This window comes from Gobio gobio (genome assembly GCF_949357685.1).
Source record: "Gobio gobio genome assembly, chromosome: 14".
Lineage (NCBI taxonomy): Eukaryota > Metazoa > Chordata > Actinopteri > Cypriniformes > Gobionidae > Gobio > Gobio gobio.
In genome coordinates, this window is record NC_137107.1 from 34,717,410 (window position 1) to 34,739,938 (window position 22,529).

General features: G+C 37.4%; 1 protein-coding gene across 1 annotated transcript in view; it reads left to right on the forward strand.

Annotated features, from left to right (window-relative positions):
• Nucleotides 1-238: 238 nt before the first annotated feature.
• The window catches only part of mmp17a (matrix metallopeptidase 17a), a 142,527-nt gene continuing 120,236 nt past the window's right edge, over nt 239-22,529 (forward strand). The window contains exon 1 of the mRNA XM_079835322.1: nt 239-817. Coding sequence (XP_079691448.1) covers nt 677-817 — 141 coding nt within the window. The 5' untranslated portion in view covers nt 239-676. The remainder of the gene's footprint in view (nt 818-22,529) is intronic.

Sequence of the window (22,529 nt, forward strand, 5' to 3'; positions counted from 1 at the left end):
TTCGTATTTGGTGACGTTAAAGACAAACTAGAAGGTCTGTGAACCCTTACTACCTCTTTTTTAAAACCGTGATATTTTTTTATTTAAAGTAAATTATTATTGACGTTTTTATTATTACTTTAATGTGTTTTATAGTAACAAAAAGAAGAAAAAAAGAAAAAAGGCAAAGGTCTCAGCTGGACGACAGTGCCCCCGCAAAAGAGCCCCCCTCCACCCCCATCCCCAAAACCAGGGAAGTATACAAGTTCTCCTCGCGCTTACCGCGCATCAGTCCGCTGTGTTCAGCGCCGAGAGCGCGGCACCTCTTCACTGACAGAACACGCACACATCTCAAAGGGCTTCGGATTAGGACTGAACGAAAGGCGTTTGACTTTTGGTCTTGTGGGAGTGAATTGTTACACGGCTCATCTTTCAGGCAGCTTTTTGGTAAATCCTGATGACCACTGTGAATGACATTTCGCTTGGAGACGGAGATCCCTGAGGAAATTAACTGTCCTGCACTCTGTTGTATGTGATATGTGTTTCACGTGTTTGCGCACCACAGTGAGGTAACGTTAGTTTGACTGACACGCGTTCCCACGGATCGTTAAATGCTCGGTATCCGGCTTTGGGTGATCTATACGGTGGATGCGGCGGAAAGAAAGACCGTTCTGTGATCTCCGGGAGCGGGGACAATATGAAGTCTCTCAGAAAGTGGAATTCCGCCCGGACCATTTGGATTATTTACCCAGAGATGATTCTTTTTCCAGTTCTTTGGTTTTTATCTCAAACTCGGGCGGCCCCGTCTATAACAGCCGAGCAGATGGATATGGGGGTGGTAGGTGCTCTTTCAAGCCTGTCTTTATTAATAATTATCGTTTGGGGGAAAAGCGTGAAAGAAAAACCTGTGGCCTGTGGGTAGCCTATAGATTTACACGTATTAGACACGTCTATGAAATCGGAAATTCGCACTTACACTCCCACACGTCTGAATGGTCGGTTTTAGGAATACTGGAACATAACGGATTTACTTCATTAATGTCTTCACAGAAGTCAAGTTTCACCCGCACCGATTCAGTAGAACCAAATCGTGCGTGAGAGTTTTAAAGAAATAGTTCAGGCACAAATACAAATCCAGTCATCGTTAACTCCCCATCATTTTTGTTCCAGACCTGTGTGACTTTCTGTCACACACGTAAGACTGACGCCCTCGGTCGCTTTCATTGCATTTTTTATTCCCATACAATGAGATTGTATGGTGATTCTGAGACTGTCATAGCCTACCACTGAAAAAAAGGTCACACTGGTTTGGAATAATACGAGGGTGAGTGAATGATGACAGAATGGGCGAACTATCCCTTTAAATATCGAGCCCCTCACTTGTGGTTTATTTTTACATTCGTTACCCTATTATGTGTGGTCTAACCTACATAAACACCGTGTATCTCATTCACACACGCACCCTCACCAATATTCCTAAGACCGACGAGAAGGGTCCTGGTTGCAAAACACATTTTGTATGTTTACGCAATAGCGTACTAACTGGAGAATGCCAGTAGCCTATGTTAAAACTTTATCTACCCAGATGCCAGATTGTAGCGTATGTTAGACACGTACTATTTTTGTGTTTGTCTGTTTTTGGCACCATAATCAACCTCGTTTTAGGTACTTATTTATTCAAACACTTTAATGCTTCGCGCGGTCTCAGAAGTCAGAACTGACATTTTACGCGCACTGAGCTTTGGAGAGCGCGTGAACTGTGTGCACATCTGTTCGTTTGATAGAGAAGTTGACTAAGAAATATATAGAAATGGTCGTTTATACGAGATGTTGGGTGATCAGCTAATTTGGCCATTGCTCAACTATATTGAAGCATTTATTTGTATTTTTTTATTGTAGCCTATCACACTGGCAGTTCCTTCAAAAATGTTAAATGGCAACAATGAGGTCAGACACTGACAAACGGGGGGAAAAGAAGTTGCTTACTCATTTTATAGTTGCAATCAAACTGCCCCTTGAATTTTTTCATCCTTTTATCCACATTTTCAATGAAACCTATTTTGTTTTGTAAGGATGCAAAAAGAAAACTTTGTGTACTATAGAAAAGCAAAAAAAATTTTTTAACAACGAAGTAGTTCTGTCTGTGTATGATAGAATATTCTAGTGGTACAGTTTTCATTTTGTGTGCAGAAAGATCTGGGTTCAAAAAATGGGTTGCAAACTTGCCGGATTGATTTCCTGCAGGGGGGAAATCTGAGCAATTGAATAAAGAATAGTCTGAAGACTGTGCAGTTCAGTTTGACTGACCTAATTTAGTCATGTGCATAGACAAGGACATTAATAGATGTGCTTAATAAACTCTACTTTTTTTTAAGTTTATAAAATTCTTTTGGCTCAAAAATCCCAGGTGTTCTGTATCCCTGCCTTTGAATGGGCATGAGGTTGTGATCTGACATTCATACTTGTGTGCACAAGTACATTACTGTAACAACAAATGCATAAAAAAAATTATTTAACAAGAGTAAACCAATACTTGCTTGTAAAGTTGTATATTTGATTTTCTTTTCAAAGAAATAGATTTTCCCAATCAATATCCTTTTATCTTTCATACCCAGTAACTTTCCTAGAAGCTTTCTTGGCATGAACATAGTGTTCATAAAGATGCTGCTGAAAGTTTTATTTAAATAAAGGGAAATTTGAACACAAGTGATCAATACACATGATCACATGTGGTCAGATATCCCTTTATATAAATAACCCTTTGTAGTAGAAACTTTCAGCAGTGTCCAATACATTTTTCATTTAAACTTGCAAATGAATGGCAGTGAGTTTAAAGGCTCTGACCCGCCTTTTTCAATGACCCTCACAAATCAAATGTGACGCTACTGAGCAGTTGGTCCGTGTATATAATAAAGCTGTTGATGTCTGCCAGCATGTGACAGGGCATGTCATCAAACCTCTGATCATTAAATGTGGCATAGACACACTGCAAAGGATCTCTGATGGGTTACATCTCTCTGTGACAGCAGCTGATTATAACATGACACTTACAGAAAGACACTTCGTCCAAATGACATCTCCCACCCCACCCTTTCTTGCGGCGTGCATTTGACGAAACCCCAATCTTGTTATTAACGTGGCACTCATGCTTGAATGAAGACTTAAGGAGTCACGTCCACTTCCAGGGAGGCTGCGTGGCTCTGTCTGTGTGTGCTATTGGCACAGCAACACCTGACAGGCACAGACAATGCTTTTAGAGATCTAAAAGCCATGGGTGACGGCACAGATGGCGGAGTATTGTTGTGCTGGAGTGGACGGGTGTTAAGTAAGGGCGTTGGCATGGAGCAGATGGGCATGTGGCTGATGATTGTTTTTTAAGACTGTTGCACGGACTGTACAGAATGGGTCAATGGTGACTGCAAACCCCATGTGACACAGTGGACCTCTGTCAGCATCCATCCCCTTGAACAATGCCTCTCTTAGAACCTCAACATAATTATAAAAATGTAAACTCATTTTGCATGAAGAAAATGTAATCTACTATTAGAATCTTTTAGCATATTTTTGCATGGTAACACTATATTTAAGCACACTTTATCTGCCAGTTCTCATTACTGTATTTACTGCATTACAGGTCACACATTTTCAGAATTAAAGAATTTTATAATTAAACTAAATTAAATCTAAAACAGTTTTTAGAATTAAACTAAATATTTTTTTAATAATTAAATACAGTACAACAAATTCTACTGTGTACATATCTAAATATGATCCTGACAAATATAAATACCATGTATAAATATATAAACATAATTCATATCTTATTAATCTTATATTTTTTCTCCTTTGCAGTAATGGGAGGGTAACATGCTTCATTTTCCAGAAAATAGTGTTACAATGCAAAAAACATTTTTGTGCAAAATATATATTCTTTTATTTTATTGATTGATTGATGGTGAAATGTCCACCTCTTTGTGAGAATCACCAAAATAGGTCAAATCAGTAATGACAACTTTCCCTTCTTTTTTGATAAGCTTGTGTAAGATGCTGCAAAGATGTTTTTCTTGCCTTTTTATTCTGCATTACAGGTTACATTCTGTTTTTTTTAAATAAAGTCAAACCAAAGCCACTTGAAGGCAAGCTCGTAACGCTTGCTAATGCTGTGGTACGCAGGGAAGGAGACCAGAGGTCGTTTTTTTAAATGGATGTCAATGGAAGAGGCTTCACTACGCTGAATAAACTCCTTCTGTAGGAAAACAGCTTATCATTTAATGAATAAACAGCCCATTGGCTAATCTTCAACATGTTTGGTCTTATACTTTTGTTTTGGATTGATCAATTTTTAAATTTGAAAAGCAACTAAAAATGCTATTTTATAAGAGAAGTCACAGACAATTGGGGACACTAAATTTTTCAACTAAACATCGAAATAAATCTAAATTAACCATATAAACTAAATTACTGATCTAATTATTGATCTAAAGCCCACACTGTCACTGTATGATAATTGAAATGAACTGATGACATCAGCGTTTTCTCCAGAATGGCTATACAGCTGAATAAAATTATGCTGCATTATTTTCCTGTTTAACACTGTAAAGCTGCCTTGAAACAATCTACATTGTTAAAAGCGCTATATAAATAAAGTTGACTTGACTTGACTTGACAATTGACCTATCGGTAAGCCCCTCCCCTCGAACGCAGATGAGCCAATAGCAGGTGAGTATCAGTTGCGCTGGGACCGGAACTCGGACATCTTTAGGTGTCAGCGCCATAGAGAAACATTGGAAAATCCAAAGCTCTCATTGGTTTGATGGTGTTTATGCTACAAAAATGCTAAAACGTAGTGCCTGAGGTACTGTAACACTGATTCCAGGTATCCTGAGAGGATTTTCTGTTTGTCATACTCTCGTTAAGTTACGATTAAAGTCCCTGCTAACATACAAAACGAAATAACTAACTGTTCTCACGTCATGTAACACTGTAGGTCAAAAACACGAAGGTCTACATTTCAGTGCCTCTCCATATTAAACTGGTTATATGTAAATTAATTTAATTTTAGATATGTTTAAGGTCTACATTATCTGTCCTACTAAGTAGGACTCCTATTTTGATGGGTATTATAGTCTACGGGTAAAGTAGTGAAAGGAAGAGCTCGCACGCAGTTTATCAGAGTTGTTTTGCAGATACAAAGTTTACCAGTTATTATCTGCACCCTCGAAAAGGCATACGGTCAGTGTATATGTTTGTTTACTGTTAGTTGTATTAGTGTTTTTGTGTAATTTGCTGTTTATGTTAATGGTAATGCAACGGAGAGAGATAGTTTGTGAATGAGACGTTAATGCGCACTTCTTATGCTTTGTTTGTTCAGCTCTTACGATGATTTTTTGGAGTAAAAAAGGACATAATAAACTTGATAAACCATCAGTAAAGTTTGGCCATCATTCGGACGGGATATACGCTACATTCTGTGTCCAAAAACATCTTGGGATAAGGGTTTCACACTGACAGCTGTCATTGTAAGATATAGCAACTCCGTTTGTTTGTCCGAGTAAGCAACAGTAACTAAGGAGGGCGGGGCTTACCGATAGGTCAATTGTGCGACAGGTATGATTCAGTTTACGGCACTTCTCATTCATTTGTATGGTATCCTCAATGAGCGATCGACTGTTGCACAACTTCAATGACATCAAGGCTGTAATGTGACTGGTTATCAAGGTACGTGTAATCCAAGTTAGAGGCTTTTTTCCATTGGTAGAGTCACGGACCCTCGTATCTCCCAATAATAAGATATCTTGCCAAACAATGACTGGTCAAACTACTGGTCTTTAATGAGAGCACCAGCTGGACACACCAACAGATGCACGTAGCAACGCATGAGCTCCACTCACCCATGCTATACTCATTATAGTGCAGTCAAAGAGAGTCAGCCACCTTTGCCGTCATGAGCTTGTCCATCATTAACATTGTCATTCTGACCAATGAGCTTTGGCTCTCACTTCTAATTACCCAGAAAGACATAAGCATGAGTGGGGAGGGCCAACGATTGACATCCAAAGCAAGGTGGCTGAGGGCCAACACAGGCCCGCAGCAAGAGTAATCAAGAGAAAGGGATGAGTATAAGAGCACAGCCTTGGAGACTAAAAAGGGCGACAGCATTTAGAGAACTGGTAAACATTAAATCGATAGCATTTCTCTTTGGCTAAGATAGATCTCTGGAATAATGTACTGTGGATTGATTTGCAGCTTCAGTAGATCAGGTTATTTTCCTGGAAAAAACTCCCATTAATTGTACCTGTCAGTCGGAATCGGCTCCCTTGTGCATTCCCTCATGCGGCTAAGACAGAGATATAACAATGCAACAGGATGTAGTATCTGTTCAGGGCCTGTGGTTTGGTGTCCTAGTTTTGGCTGTCGTTCTGGATTCTCATGACCTCAAGTCCATTGCCAGGCATCCAGAGTTTGGGATTTGGGACGAGGAGATTATTTCAGGAACGAGGTCTGTGGAGAGGTGGCGGAGGTGTTGATGAGAATAGATTTGGCACATTGAGGCAGGAGAGTACGATGTATAGAATTAAGCACCTGCTAAAGATTTTTTTCTGTCTATATAGTCATATTTTTGAATGTTGCGTAACTAGATTTTCTCACAACCTAGAAGTCACGGTGCACAGTGCAGCAGGAAATCTAGTTGAAAGTTTTGGAGTCAAAGTAGCAATAACACTGATGTATCTTTATCCCAAGCTATCACACTGTTTTTGATTGTGTCCAGCCCAGAGTAGAGAAAAACATCAGGGAGGAATAGAAAAAGATGGAGGCTCATAACTCTCTTCACACTCCTATATTGTAACCCATTCGAACTAATCCCTGGATGGTGTCTCTAGATATATAGAGTGTCAGATAGACGGACCTTTAAGGAGCCTCAGATGCTTTTTCTCATTGGCACCCAGCACGGCTCATCTCTCTGAGACAAATACCTTGCAGGGCTTGTGCTTTATCCTGACCCTGTAGTCTATCTGGATGCAGGGTCAGGCACATGGTTAGTGCTCTGTAATGAGATCCATCCCTGGTGGCAAACGTGTAATCCAAATGGCTTTTGTAAAAGCTTGTATACATTGTCCTTAGGGTGCGTTTGTTTGGTCCAGACCAAAAAAAAAAACCATTTGGTCCTGGTTCGCTTAGCGTTCACAGTGGCATTTTATCACTGAATCTAAAGATACTGAACCTAAAGGCGTAGGTATATACACCGTTCACAACCTGATTGGTCATCTTTTATCACGTATATTTCATGACGGAACTTACCGAACATCCAAAACAATGCTGTGTGTTAGACTAAATGTGCTTGTTGTATGTGTGTAGACTACATATGATGGTATTTTGAACTCATGAAGAGCTTATAAAATGTGTAAAGGAGTCAAAACGGGCAGGAATCCCTCCGTCAAACACACAAATTAAGATCGGCTGCGAGGAGATACGGTTCTGACGCCTGTACCAAACTGTGATGGGCAAACTCGTAACTATAGTGAGAAAAAACGGGTGTGCTTGAGCATTCTGTCCTTTTTCAAGTTTGCATCATGTAACGTCATGTCCCGTTTTGGGTTCGTTTACATGTCTTTGGTCCGTGTTGCATTCATATTTTATTCGAACCGCACCAGAGTTCGTTTGGAAGCGGATCCATCTTTTTAACGGTCTCGTCCGCTTGTTTGGTGCGCACCAGGGTTCAGATGGCCGTGTTCACACTTATTCAATTGAACTGCACTTTTAGAGAAATCGCACCAGGGTTTCTTTTTAATCAAACCAAACATGCCAAGTGTGAACACACCCTTACTTTGAACAGGGGCATTGCAAACATTTATATTAACTACCCTGTAGATGTAATATATAATAGATAAATAATATATTGTATGCATTTCTGCCTGATATAACGAATGCATATTGAAATATGGGTAACACTTTACATTAAGGTTCCCTTTGTAAAGGGTTTATAAAGCTGTTTGTTAATGACTAATAACTGCAAATGGTTGATAAGCAGTTATAACTGCATGAATAAAAAGAGTGACTTTAACGCAATGCCTGCCAAATAGTGAGCCATTTTTAACTTGCATGTTATAAATGCTTAATAAATGTATTTATTCACACTTATTTAACTCCAGATTCCTGATTTATTTCATGATGCAGCAAATAGACTATCATAGTGAGACTGAAGGGTGTTGTATTTGTGGTTTTCTCATTAATATCTCACGACTGCCACTTTTCTTAAAATGTTCCTTACCAGAAGTTACCGTCTTACCCATGATATCCCACAAAAAGCTCATGATGCCTCCAAAGCAGTGTATAAAAACTGTTTATCAAGATGAAACTATCAAACTTTATTTTGAAAAAATAAAATAAAAAAACACACAAGAGCACAATTTGATGAGATATTAATTAATTAATTATGAATAGTTTAATTCCAATATTAGTCCCTTGTGAACCTTAATGTAGGGTGGACACTTGCAAACCATTAATGAGTTACAAACATTTATAACCTGTGAAAGTGAACCTTAATGTAAAGTGGAAACCTGTGAACCTGTTCACTTCAGGAATCAGGAATCTGGTATTGAGTTAACCCTCTAGGGCTGTTCGGTCATTTCTGACCCGAACAAAAAAAATATATATAAAGATATATTTAAATCGTAGCTTGATCGGAATGGTACGAAACTTGGTGACTTTATTGGTACTTGGTATATGAACACACAAAAAAATTGGGGACAGGATTTGAAAAGTCTAAATCGTCGTTAAAAAAATAGTCACACTCAGGGTCTTCGGATCAAAAATGACCCCCATTGGAAATTAATGGGAAATTGGCAAAAATATGAAAATACAGAGTTTTTTTGTGCGTACAATCTACAAATCAGCCAAGGTGCAGAAAAAAAACACACAATAGTGAAGGGGTGAATCTCTAAAACATCAAGAGTGCAAAACAGACAAATACACTCACACACACACACACACACACACACACACACACACACACACACACACACACACACACACACACACACACACACACACACACACACACACACACACACACACACTCATTGTCATTGCAAAAGCTAATTTTGTGAAAAGTGTGAAATAAAAGCAATTATTCATCAATGTAAGAAATAAAGCGCACAGCAATGAAAGCATGTGACTGTAAGCCATCAAGGTTGCAAAATAGACACACACACACACACACACACACACACACATAGGGACATATGAAACTGGTGAAACTAACAGAGAAATGTGAGAATATGTGAAATAAAAAGAGTTACTGTTCATTGAATTGTACAAAAAAATTATTTTATTGAAAATGTTTATTATAAAAGGTTAATACAATTTTTTATGACTGAAAGAATTGCATTTTTATTAAGTTACAATTAAAACAATGGGTAACAAAATGCTTTCCATTTGTTCTCTTTCTACTGCAATGTTCAGGTTTGACTGTATTATAAAGTAAAACTGGCACTTCAAATTATCATTTAAACCAAGCAAACAAAAAATAACAAAAATATAGTCTTTGAGAATCTCTTATTATATATTCAAATCCACAACCTGAAACAAAATAGGCAAATATGTGCAAAAACAACTGGAATTGACAAGCCTTTCTACAGAGAGCTGTAAATGTAAAGGTTAAAACATGATATTGCATGATAATAATGCTCACTGCTTCCACCAGATGGCACCAATCTGATTTCAAAAATTGTTTTCTATAGGCCTAGTCTCTACTTAAACCTGAAATACAGCATTAACAAAAATAAAATGTTATATATATATATATATATATATATATATATATATATATATATATATATATATATATATATATATATATATATATATATATATATATATATATATATATACATATATATATATATACATATATATATATATATACATATATATATTTTCTATTATATTCAATGGGAAAAAATTGATCATAATTATTGCATAAATATTAATTATTATCATAAAATTCTCTCAAAACACACACAAAAAAGAAAAAATATTATTGAACAAAAATACATGTAATTGATTTTACTGAAAAAATAATAATAATTGATTTCAGTGGTCGGGTCACTTTTGACCACTTTTGAAAACGAAGAACCTCAGAGGGTTAAATAAGTGTGAATAAATACATTTATTAAGTAGTTATAACATGCAAGTTAAAAATGGCTCACTATTTGGCAGGAATTAAAGGTTAAAGTCACCATTTTTATTCATGCAGTTATAACTGCTTATCAACGATTTACTATGCATTTGTAAATGAGTTATTAGTCATAAACAAACACCTTTATAAACCCTTTACACAGGGAACCTTAATGTAAAGTGTTACCGAAATATGTATACTGAAGTGTGCAAGCAACATGCTCAACATGTACACTGGCAAAAAATAGCTAGTCCTCTATGCACGGTAATGATGTATTTTTGGTATTGGCCCTCTGAACATTGCCGGCCAGGGTAGTGATTATACTGAAAGCCTCAATGGATAAACCTCAGGAAACATAGTGCCCTGTAATAAGTTAAATGCATGAGGGAATGAAAAGAGCGGGACCCTACGCCAACAGTAGTAACAGATCAAACTGTGTGGTAAGGGAAGTAAGAAGGACACACTGTAGCTGCACGCAATATTACGTGCTTTCCATTGGATCACACCGACTGCAGCACTTCAGAATTAATGCTTTAGTCCAAATCTCTCTAAAGAAAACCCAAAATCAACTCCATGTGCAACTTTGGTCTTATTTTAGCCAAGGGGTACCCCTATCCTCCCCAGACAGGCTGAGATCAAGGGCGTCTATGCTATGGTTGTCCAAACAACCAACTGGCTCTTATAATTACGATGGTTTTGTGTTGGGTTGGCGTGCTCCTTTGCAGCTCAAAGCGACCATAAAGCACCATCAAAAATCCCCAGCAACAACAGAGCTTGTCTTAAATTGCTTGCAGAATTGTTTAAACAGTTGCTGTGAAGTTTGTAAGAGAGTTGTTTTTCTTTACTTAGCTCAACAGCCATCCCCACCATAAACTCGTCGGCAGAAGTCCAAATGATTTTAAAAACGCACCATGTAGATTTTGGTGACAAACCCATTATGGTCTCTTCTAAGTCTGTTCATTTTCCAGGTCTTCAGAGGCACGCAGCAGGTGCTCCTGTGGTTTGTCTCTCATTTGCATTTTTTCAGTTCCTAACGAGATGACAGAGCGAGCTCAGGGTAGGGTGGAAGAAAGGCCTTCTCGGATGTAAAGAAATCATTTTGCAAGAGCAAAGGCTTTTGATGTGCGGGGGAAAAAAAAATCAAGATACTGTAAAGTTTAAATGACACGGCTCCTTTCCTGTCTTGTCCCAGTGAAAATGGCAGAGAGAAAGAAATGTATGTTTGAGCCAGTAGCAAGGCTTTTCTGGTTAGATATACTTGGACATAAAACCTGAAGGTTTTAGAGAGATTCAAGATGCATGACCTCGCCATGGTCAAATAGATAAGAGAGGCAGTATAATAAGGTATTTTCTCTTGTTTCACCAAAAATTTACGAGTTGCGGCGGCATTTGAATTTTTCCACAGTTAAAAGAATGAAATATCAGCATTGTTAGATTTAATAAATGAAGCTTTCATTTAAATGACCTCATGAATACACACATTTTCATGGAGAAAATGAGGTAGGGTGCCGGAACACCATGATTTATTGATTTAAATGGGGATTGTGCGTCACAAGAAAGTAGAGTGAAAACACAAGGGTTTGTGAAGGTTTTGCTACAACACACTGCTGGCTATTGCCATCCTTCAAAGTAATGCATTTTTATTAAGTTGGTTTTTGTATATCAATTATGTTTTTGGGGCTTTTGTCTTCATTTTGACAGAACAATTGAAGGAGAGACAGGAAGCGATAGGGAATGGGATCAGGAAAGGAGCACGGCCAGAACTCAAACTTTTTTTTTTAAGTTGCCTAGATAAACCTACACAGCATTTATTGTATATTAGTACAGTCTATTTACGTCAGTGCCGGGTGATGTAGCAAGGAGTGAGGCTTGATCCATCATCATGTGCCCTTGAGCAAGGCTCAAGGAGGAATTAATAAATGTACTGTACAGTCTTTTTAGGATAAAAGCTAAGTAACCACTTTACTACTCAACCTTCATTACTTGAACACAGCTGTAAGTTTAATGCATGCATGTTATATAAAAAGGATCACCTTCAAATGTCATTTATTACCACCCTTTAGTTGAATTTAGCCATCATAGTTGCGGAGAACCACGTAAATCTAACATCTAATATTTTTGAGTGCAGAGTGAAGGATTAAATTACTATAGAGCACAACAGTGATGGCCCACTTTTTAAGTGGCCGTGGTTCCGGAATGTTTTTTGTCAGATTTATTTCCATAAACGTTAAAAAAAAGAGACATTCAACAAAATGTTCTAAACCATGAACTGAACAAATCCATTCCCAGATGAATCACAAGAGTACCGATTTGGTTTTACAGAAAAATTATTAAAGTTTATTGGAAAACATTTGGATATACAATATACAAGTAAGTGTAGGTAGACTGATGTATCATTTGAGGTTCAAACAGTGTTGAAAAAATGAATTTCCTCCTACAGCAGCATACAGTATATCGTTGCATAATCTCAGAGGTCATGGTGGGTTTGTCTTGAAAAGTTTATATGTTATTGTTAAAACATGAATGAGGCCTCTAATATTTGTGTTCTAGTGAGAGGCCATCATACACCCGGCACAATGCAAATGTTTTATAATTTTCACGTCCAGCGCCACGTAACCCTTTCATGCATAAATTATGGAAAACATTATCTAGATTTTTTTAAAGATTCTTTTTATTACTTTAATATGATGCTAAAATTGAAATCCATTTTAATTTGTACAAAATTCAGTTTTATTAAAACAATTATTTAACTGTCCACGTACTGAATGTGGACACCATGCAACAAAGGCGTAAAATGGGACAAAAAGCCACAGATGACAATATGGAACTTTGCGTTTTTATTACGTCATTTTATGTATATCAGCTCAGTTATTAAAAACATTAATATTACAATATAACAACGATAAAACACATAGTGTAGGAACTATAATGGTAGTTACATATATGTGGAACCCTAATAGCAATATGGGCTGGGCTTTGCTGGCACATACTCCTCATCACTGCTGTCGCTGTCACTTCCACTGTCCTCTGGGATATTCTATATTATTTTGTCTTTAGTACATTCAACAAATTGGAATTACTATATCATTTTCATAAATGTCAGCTCAAATGTTTTTAAATGTTATAAATATTTACATTTTGTTGAAATGCCAATCATAGGGCAGGTTCCATTGTGACAACTTAACACATTTGGCATTGACAATGTCACACACAAAGATGAAGATGAGAGTTAAGCAGTCTTTAATAACTACTCAGTGCCTGACCTGTGCTGTCCCTGTTTGGAAGACAAAATGCTAATTTGTCTCGGCGTGTATGTGTAAAGTTGCCATTTAATGCCGTAATATGTCATTTTGAATGGTTATTTATGTTGATATATTTGTTAAATGTCTGTTTTATTACAATATAAGACAATTCAAAACGTATTTGCAAAAATACAACAGATATACTAGCAGGTTACAGAAATCACACCTTATACAATCTACGACTACACTGTTGCATGACGTCCACATACGTGGACAGTTAGTTTTTGGCGTATAAAACTACATTTTACTCAAAATTGTAGTTTATAAAATACTAACATATTCATCATACTTTACTGTACATACTATTAATTATTTTTTTTAGCTCAATTGACCTCCTTATATAACCGTTTTTCATATATATGCCTGGGGCATTTGGCACATGGCTATCTACTGACACTGCCCTCAAGTGGTTTGGAGAAAATTACCAAGCTAAATGAACCCTAAATGGAGTTAAATTAACTGTCTCCAAATGTGGACACCATGCATGAAAGGGTTTTAAATAGCAAATGCACTCGCGTCCATCTGTTCGGCCATGATGGTGCTGGTCTGAAAACAAGGTGTATTCAGGCTCATTGTTGGCGCGTTGCTGTTTTGAGGCAACTGAAAACAACTGTGCCGTTGACCAACAAAAACATGGTTTGAAGTATATGGCGCAGTATTTCTCTTTTTTTCATTTATTTAAAGGGCGCGTTAGTAATATGCGCCCATAGGCAGGTGCACAATCCCAGACAAAAGGCACTGGCGGTATCATGGCAGAAGTGAAAGTTTTTTTTATCAGTGTATTTATGATTTTCGTGGCACAATAACTCCAGGAGAAGTGTTAAGAACTATATATAAACCTTTATGGCCCTTGGTTGACCTTTCCACAACATTTGAAATGGGGAACAGGGAACTGCTGTAGGGGTTTCTGCTGAAACTTTATTCTATCTTAATTTCATGATGAGTCACTGATGAGTCCAGATGAGTCAGGACTGCATGCTGGCATCTTTGCTATTAAGACTGTGTATTGCATAACTTGCCCAAAGGCCCAAGGATCCTGAAGACAGTAGTGGACAGTAGTGGACAGTAGTGAACTTTAGGCTGGATGAGAACATTTTCACCATCATGTCATTTAACGATCACTACAAAGATCAGATGAAATGATGTATAGAATGAATCCAGCATATGTTCAAATTATGGATGATGCCCACATCATCTTGCAGCAGCTTCGCTATGATGGTATACAACAGATGGCGGAGGTAGACAAAAAAAGAAAGGATTCAGGAGGCACACATCCATGTCTGTCCCTACTAGCTAAGTCACTTGTATTATTTGTCATGAAATTTGCATGTCTCAAAAGGAATTCTGTAATCCCTGCAGAGCCCTACAATGAGGTAGAATCATTATTGGATATGATTCAGTACCATTAGTAGCCAAGGAAGCAAATTATCACATTTTTCTGTTTGTTTGTTTGTTTATCAGGAGCCTCTTGTGGCTGTTATAAACCTTTTTGGACTACTTGTTTGTCATGTTAATGTCTCTCAGTTGCTAAACGAGGGCCTTTGGGCAATTTTTCACAATTTCTTTTCTCATTTGGATTGCTGCGATGAGTAGTTGGGTCAATGGGTCTGTCGGGAGGGGAAAATAGCAGTTTTAAGTGTGCTTTTATGATAATTTCTGTTCTTAGCATCTCAGGGAGATGAAATACAGAGCACACAAAGCGCCAAATAAAAATTACAGTTCACAGCAGCCAAGCTAAGGTGAATATATTACTTCTTAACAGTGTTGGGGAGTAACTAAACCAAGTTTTGGCTGATGTGCTTTTTTCTGTTCTTTGAAAATCAGGGTAGAAACAACCGCAAAGTTTTTCCTCCATGTTGTTACATGACATTGTCAAGAATAGTCTCCTGTTACTTTGTGCATCAGTTTGTGTGAGATGTTGTGGTATTGTTGGTTAGGAAGAATGATCTTGTAATTGACGCTCCTAGACTGAGTCTTGCAAACAATGTTCACATCTGCAACTAGTGTGCACACTAGAAATGCATTGCTAATGATCCATGATCAGGTGGTATTAGAGGGTGGGATGTTGTCATTCAAGAGAGCATCTGATTGGACAAAAAGCTGTATAGTGCTGTATAATGCTGCCTTCACGTGCTATTGGAAATTTCATACTTCCCACTTCTGAAGTTGTGATTACGAGCTCATCGGTTTTGACTTAAGTCCAATTTTGTTCATGTCCAATTTTTAAACAAGGAAACTAGTATTTACAATAATTCTGATAGCACGTGAAGGCAGCATAAGTCACCAATAGTTTTGCTTCATTTTACCTTTAAGAAACATCTAGTTCAGGATATAAATTGCTTCAAAGCTAACAAAGGAATTAAATTGAAAAGAATGAAAGAATGGAAGCTTTATTCTTTATTTGGATCCCAATTAGCTTCCACAGAGTGTTTGCTAATCTTCCTGGGGTCCACAAAGCAATGCAAAACATAAAGCCATACAAATAACATAAAATAAAAACAAAAATACAATTGAAGAGTTCAAATGCAAAAGCCTCTAAAAGCCACTTCGGTCAAAAATGAGATAACGATTCTAAGTGAATGTTCTCCGCATATAGTATACGTTAATAAAATACTTCCACTTCAAACCCACTAAATCCCAGCCTCTGCCCATTCAGATGTACCAATACTTAGGTAGAAACCATACATAGAAGCCTGACAAAAATGCTTATTTTAAAGAAAAACATCAGACGGACTTAGAGGCTTTTGCATCTGAAGTCTTCAATTACTCTAATAAAATCACCAAACTATAAAATACTACAAGTCAGTAGCAGCACATCAAACATACATCTACATATTTAAGCATATAACATTGTCATCTAAACACATACTGTATGTACTTTTACTCTTCCGTATGTTTATGGGAACCATATTCCAAGGAACCTTGATAAAGCACAGTCTTTTTCATAAAATTTGTTTGTGGACAAGCTAAAAAGAGTTGAGCCTTACTCACTTGACAAGTTCTATAATCATACCCCTTGATATAATCAAATCAAAACCCACAAATATAAGCTTTTCAAAGAAGAAACAGGGTGTGTGATACTTGATCACCTTATTAAAAAAATACCAGCAGTCGTAAATGTAATTTATCCTTCACTAACAGCCATGATAATTGTCTATGCATATCCATAACATTAGCCTGAAATGGATAATGAAGTTCTAGCTTAGCTGTGTTAACCTAGCTAAGTGTTTCTCGGATCCATTTGACCGTATCATTGGGCAGTACTCAAGATGTGATAAAACTAACGATTGCACAACATCTTTTAAAACCAAAGATGGAAGAAATGCAGAACATTTCCTGGCCACAGTTACACCTTTCCCCATTATGCTTATGATCTATATGTTCAGACCAAGACAGCATATTGTCAAGTTTCACACCCAGCAACTTAACATTTGTTACTTGTTCCACTGGAATTCCGTCAATAAATATATTCAAGTCAGCAACCTAAGTGATATTATTTTTGTTACTAAAAATTATACATGTGGGGTTTTTTATATGTTTAAAATTCATTTATCAGTTCTAACCCAGTTATTAATTGTTTGCAGCTCCTCACTAAAATTCCTCTGAAGAAAACATTGTAGAATCATCTGCATACATAACTATATTAGCATTATCAACCACATATGGCAAATTTATATATTTATAAAAATAGAAAATAAAAGTGGACCTAACAACTTTCTTGTGGAACACCACAGTAAGTATTTGTGGCCTCAGAAAAAGATCCATTATAAAATAATCTCTGTTTTCTATTAGAAAGTTAACATCCGATCCAGTCAAGGGCTGTGAGTTGTTATAGATATATCTGTACGGCGAAATGCTTTTTTCAATGACGGATGACTCGTATTTACGGGAATATCCGATCTGTCCGCTTACACAGCAGGCACAAATGCACGTCTCCAGGTCATATTTCCACATAGGAATGAGGCCTAACACCGATCTGAGAATATCAGAATCCATGTGCTTATTTGCCTGCTTACACATTCGTGGGTCATATCCGATCTGTGCCACAATGGAGGAAAAAATCAGAATTGGGTCACCATGCAGTGTAAATGTGGCCTTATTCCCCCATATAGCGCGTTGCACTTTCTCCCATTCATGATATTATGAGTTCACAGTCTTTGTATATCTAAAGTCTTTGGTAAGAACAGATGACTTTTGAGAACTTAGTGCCAACACATTACTCATACTATAGAAATCTATTGAGTAAATTGCAAGTTATAAGATAGAGTCTGTATAGTCAGCAGACAATATCTATTTTCTCAGACAATATCTATTTTCTTTTCATTTAGAAGGTCAGAAATCTTCTGCAAGCGATGCTTGTACTGTGCTCAGTGACAGTTTTATTGCTCTTTGGGCCCATTCGGTTTCCACAGATAAGTATAAAACAAATCCTTTAGTTTGTTGATAGTTATCTTTGTAAATATTGGAAGGTAACTCAATGCCACAACAGTACATGAGATATAAACTGAATCTAAAGACAGAGGAGACCATGACACCGTTGTCACAAGGGCTGCAACTAGAAGTTTTTTAATTAGACAAATGTGTTTTATCTCCAGCAGTTGTCTTGTAAGGTCGAAATCCCGTTTTTTAGTGCATTCAACAAATTGGAATTAGTATATCATTTTCATAAATGTCAGCTCAAATGTTTTTAAATGTTATAAATATTTACATTTTGTTGAAATGCCAATCATAGGGCAGGTTCCATTGTGACAACTTACCACATTTGGCATTGACAATGTCACACTCAGGTTGTGCACACACGAAGATGAAGATGAGAGTTAAGCAGTCTTTAATAATCTACTCAGGTGCAATTCCAACATAGAGGCGAACAAAGTCCATGTGATGAGTGTGTGTGACAGACAACATGTTCCAAATGTCAATGTGGATTTACTGAAATTTTTGTTTCTTGTCCAATAATACAATGTTCAATAGCTTTTCTTTTATAGCTAAAACTTTACAATATGTATGAAACCATGTTTCTGCCGCAGAGTAAAACAATAACATGGTATTTATGACTTTCTTATAATTGTGACATTTTCTCATAATTGTAGCTTTATATCTCACTGTGGTACTTTATTGTTTCACAATTGTGATTTTATATTTCACTATTGTTACTATTTTTCACAAATTTCTCTAAACTATGACTGTATCTCACAACTGTGACTGTATTTCCCCAAATTACAACTTTATTTCTTATATGTAACTAAATAGAACAAGACTTTTTTACCGGCAGGAAAAGGCTTCCATAGGTATGTGCAGAAATTGACTTTCAAAAATGACTTACCCTGAGAAATGTTCACTGAAGTAAGAAGTGTGAAAGCTAACCTACTAGATACTAGTCCCTGAAAACAATCAAATTTAATTTTGCCCTTTCTCATGTTTTGTAGATGTATTTGTTGACATTTAAACACCGTAATGTCTTGCATTGTAAAGTCACAGACTCTTGTTTCAGTTTTACATTTTTCATTACCCAACAGAACCTTTGGGGTCTCTTGGTAATTTTATAAACTGAATTTACTGTAGAGCTGACCTTCTCTGGTCGGGACTTATCTGGTTGACAAAAGCGACATTAGAGAACACGTTAATTTTCAAGGTGGCCTTCTCATCAATCACCTGTGTGCTTCTGTTCTGCACATTTATCTGCTTCAAAGTGAGCATCAGTGGTTCTGCTTTGTTGAAGTGCCCTGCAGCGAGGCCCAATGTTTGAGTCACAGGACTCATGAGTCTGGCCCCAGAAAAGATAGGAAGTATGAGCTAATTAGCAGTTGTTAGCAGCTCAGGGCCCTGGGCTGATTTGGAACATAAGGGTGGATAGGACTTCATCTTTTGTTGTGGCCTCTCTAATGATATAACAGACCTTCCCTGATAGCACTGGCTCATCCACAAAAAAGTTCGCCCCCTCCCGCTGCATGATATACAGAAGAAGTAGACATCTTATTTCATCTGGTTCAGAGCATCCTGCAAAAATTGATTCACTGATTCTGACAAGGACACAAAAGCTATTTTTACGCCTTCCTAACTGAGTCCCTTTATTCAACTGTGTGTGTTTGTTTGTTTTGGGATAAGCTGAGATATTATTACCAGAACGGAAATGCAATCAATTGTCTACTTTTTAGATTGTCTCTCGATTCCCCCAAGACTGATTTAGCGGTGCGAATGTTTTCATACAGTTCTCCCGAAATGTATTTCTGTGAGTTATTCAAGTAAAAGTAAACGCTTCCTTGGTTGATGGAGAGTAAACAAGTAACAAAACGTGATATCTTATTACATTGTGCATTCAGTATTTATCAAACGATGACATTTGTCAGTCTAATGCAGAAGACGGCGTGCAAACAGAAAGTTGAAGTTGACTGCAACTTTTCATATCTTCCTAGGCATTTGTTCGTGTCTATGAATACACATATTCTCCTGTCAACACTCAGCCCCAGTTGCCACCATTCTTCAGGTCTGTCTCAGACAGAACGCTTCCAGGCTCTGTGTGTGTGTGTGCGAGTGAATCTTCATCACAATGATGTGTCTGACCGCGACAGCTGTTCTAGAAGTGCATTGGTGTTCCACCACAGATAGAACCCATCAAAAGGCTTTTTTGTTAAGTATCAGTCAAAAGTTTGGACACATTCTTTATTATTACCACAAAGTTCCCAAATGTGATATATTAATTGTTGCAAAATTCCCATATAATATTATATAAAATACTATTTAAATATAACTTAGATTGTATAGAAATATTTACTCTCTCCCTCTGTCTATGTATATATGACACACATATTCTATATATATATATATATATATATATATATATATATATATATACACAAGCCTAAAACAGCTCCGACCTACCGAAGCATGAACTCTGAAAGACCACTGAACGTGTCCTGTGGTATTAACTGCAGATGCTTCAAGTCCTGTAAGTTTTGAGATGGAGCAGATGCCCACAGATGCTGACTTGGATTGAGATCTGAGGAATTTGGAGGCCAGGGCAACACCTTGAAATATTCATGTTCTTCAAACCAAACCTGAACAATAGCCAGGTTTCCATCCAAGAATTTTTTGCGGAAAAAGGTTTAGCGCATCAAAATCTTTACTGATAGGTTATAGCTGTCGATTCAATCTTTTTCCGTTTAACTTTAGTGCATAAATTCTATGTTGATACTTCAAATGTTGTGGAAATGGGATTTAACGCAAATAAATTTGGTGTCACATGACAGAATTAGCTAATTGGTGTGCGTGTGCATGGTTGCTTCTGTTAAATCCCCATTTCTTTGCATTAAATCTGTTTTATTCATATTGATAAATTGTATATTAAATTATTTTATTATTGTAAGATGCGTTACCTCTTAAACATCATGCATCCGTATTTTTGTAATTTAAAAAAAAAATCTTCTTAATTACAGTTCTTAATTTGATGTTCCTTTTATTTTAAAACAAATTAAAATGTATTCGTTTTGCTCTGAAGATGAAAGTCAAATTATTTTCTGTACACTAAAAAATGTTTCACCTTAAATGTGTGTGCTTAAAATGTGAAGTTGTATTAAGTGATAACTTTATTTGAGTTATCTTAAGTTAAATCTGGGAAAGTTATTCTGATGCAAATATTTTGATAGCTAATTGCAACAAAAAACAGAAGATGGCTACTTGACAAATGAAAATCACAAACATGACACTTCTAATTAAGAAAAATATATAAATGCAATTTATTAAAATGTAATATAATTTTATTTCAAACAAATTAGGAAAATAAAGTGGGTTGAATCCAAAAAGCTCTATACAAATGTTAGAATTGTTAAGACAGCATAGACAATTTAACAAAAGTTAAAAATAGGCCTACACAAATAAAATGTTTAGGATACAGCTACATATGTGAGAAAAAAAATCAGCAGCGATTTTATGTTTTTGATTGATTTGATGTTATTGAACTCTGAAACCAGAATTAATAACTTTTTTTGGTTTGAGTGATCCACAGTATTTGCGTTCTTGGCCAAGTAAAAAAATGCAATTGGCTTGACTGCATGTTAAAGGCTTACATTAAAGTTGCTGAGTTGATACGCAGAAGGAAGCTGGTCCGATCTCAGCAGTCGCCACCACCAGTGTTTCCTTGAGCAAGGCACTTCACTTCTCATTTTACCGTTTCATTCGACAAAATCTATTGTCATATCATAAACACACACACAGAAACTTCTCGGTTGCAAATGCAACCCTCATTCCCTGAGGAGGGAACGTAGATGTTACGTCAGTGACTGACGAATGGGGGTTTCGCTTAGAAGCCTATCATCTTCGAGTTCTTAGAAAACAAGCCAATGGCAATGAAATGCCATGGGTCTGCGGAATTAGCATAGCGTGGGTATGTAAGGAAGGACGCTGGCAATCTCACATTATGTAACCTGCTAAGGAGCCAAGACTTGGGACTGAACTCCCAAGAGGGTATGAGGGGAGAGCAAGGAGGATTTAATCTCCTAGCCCCCCTCAGAAACCTGATGACCAGGTCGTGCTGACCGACTGATTTCGACTCCACAAGGACGTGGTACACAGAGATAGCGGCCACGTAAACCTTCAGGGTGGAAGGAGACAGCCTTCGTTTCAACCCTTCTTGGAGGAAGGACAGCACAGACCTGATTGGGCATTTCCTGGGGTCTTCTCAGCGAGAAGAACACCATGTGATCAAGAGGTTCCACTTCAACACATAGGCTTGTCTCGTGGACAAAGCCCTAGCGGGAGTGATGGTAGCCACCACATGTGGTGGTAGGGTACTAAAACCTACCCCGTCCCGTCCAGGACCCACACGTGTAGGTTCCAGAGATCGGGACGCGGGTGCCAGAGGGTGCCCCGTCTCTGGGAAAGGAGGTCCTTCCTCAGTGGAATCGACCAGGGAGGGGCTGTTTCAAGGAGAATGAGTTCGGAGAACCAGGTCCGGCCGGGCCAATATGGGGCGACCAAAAGGACCTGCTCCTTGTCCTCCCTGATCTTGCACAGTGTCTGTGCGAGAAGGCTCACTGGGGGAAACGCATACTTGTAGAGGTTGACTGCACGGTTCA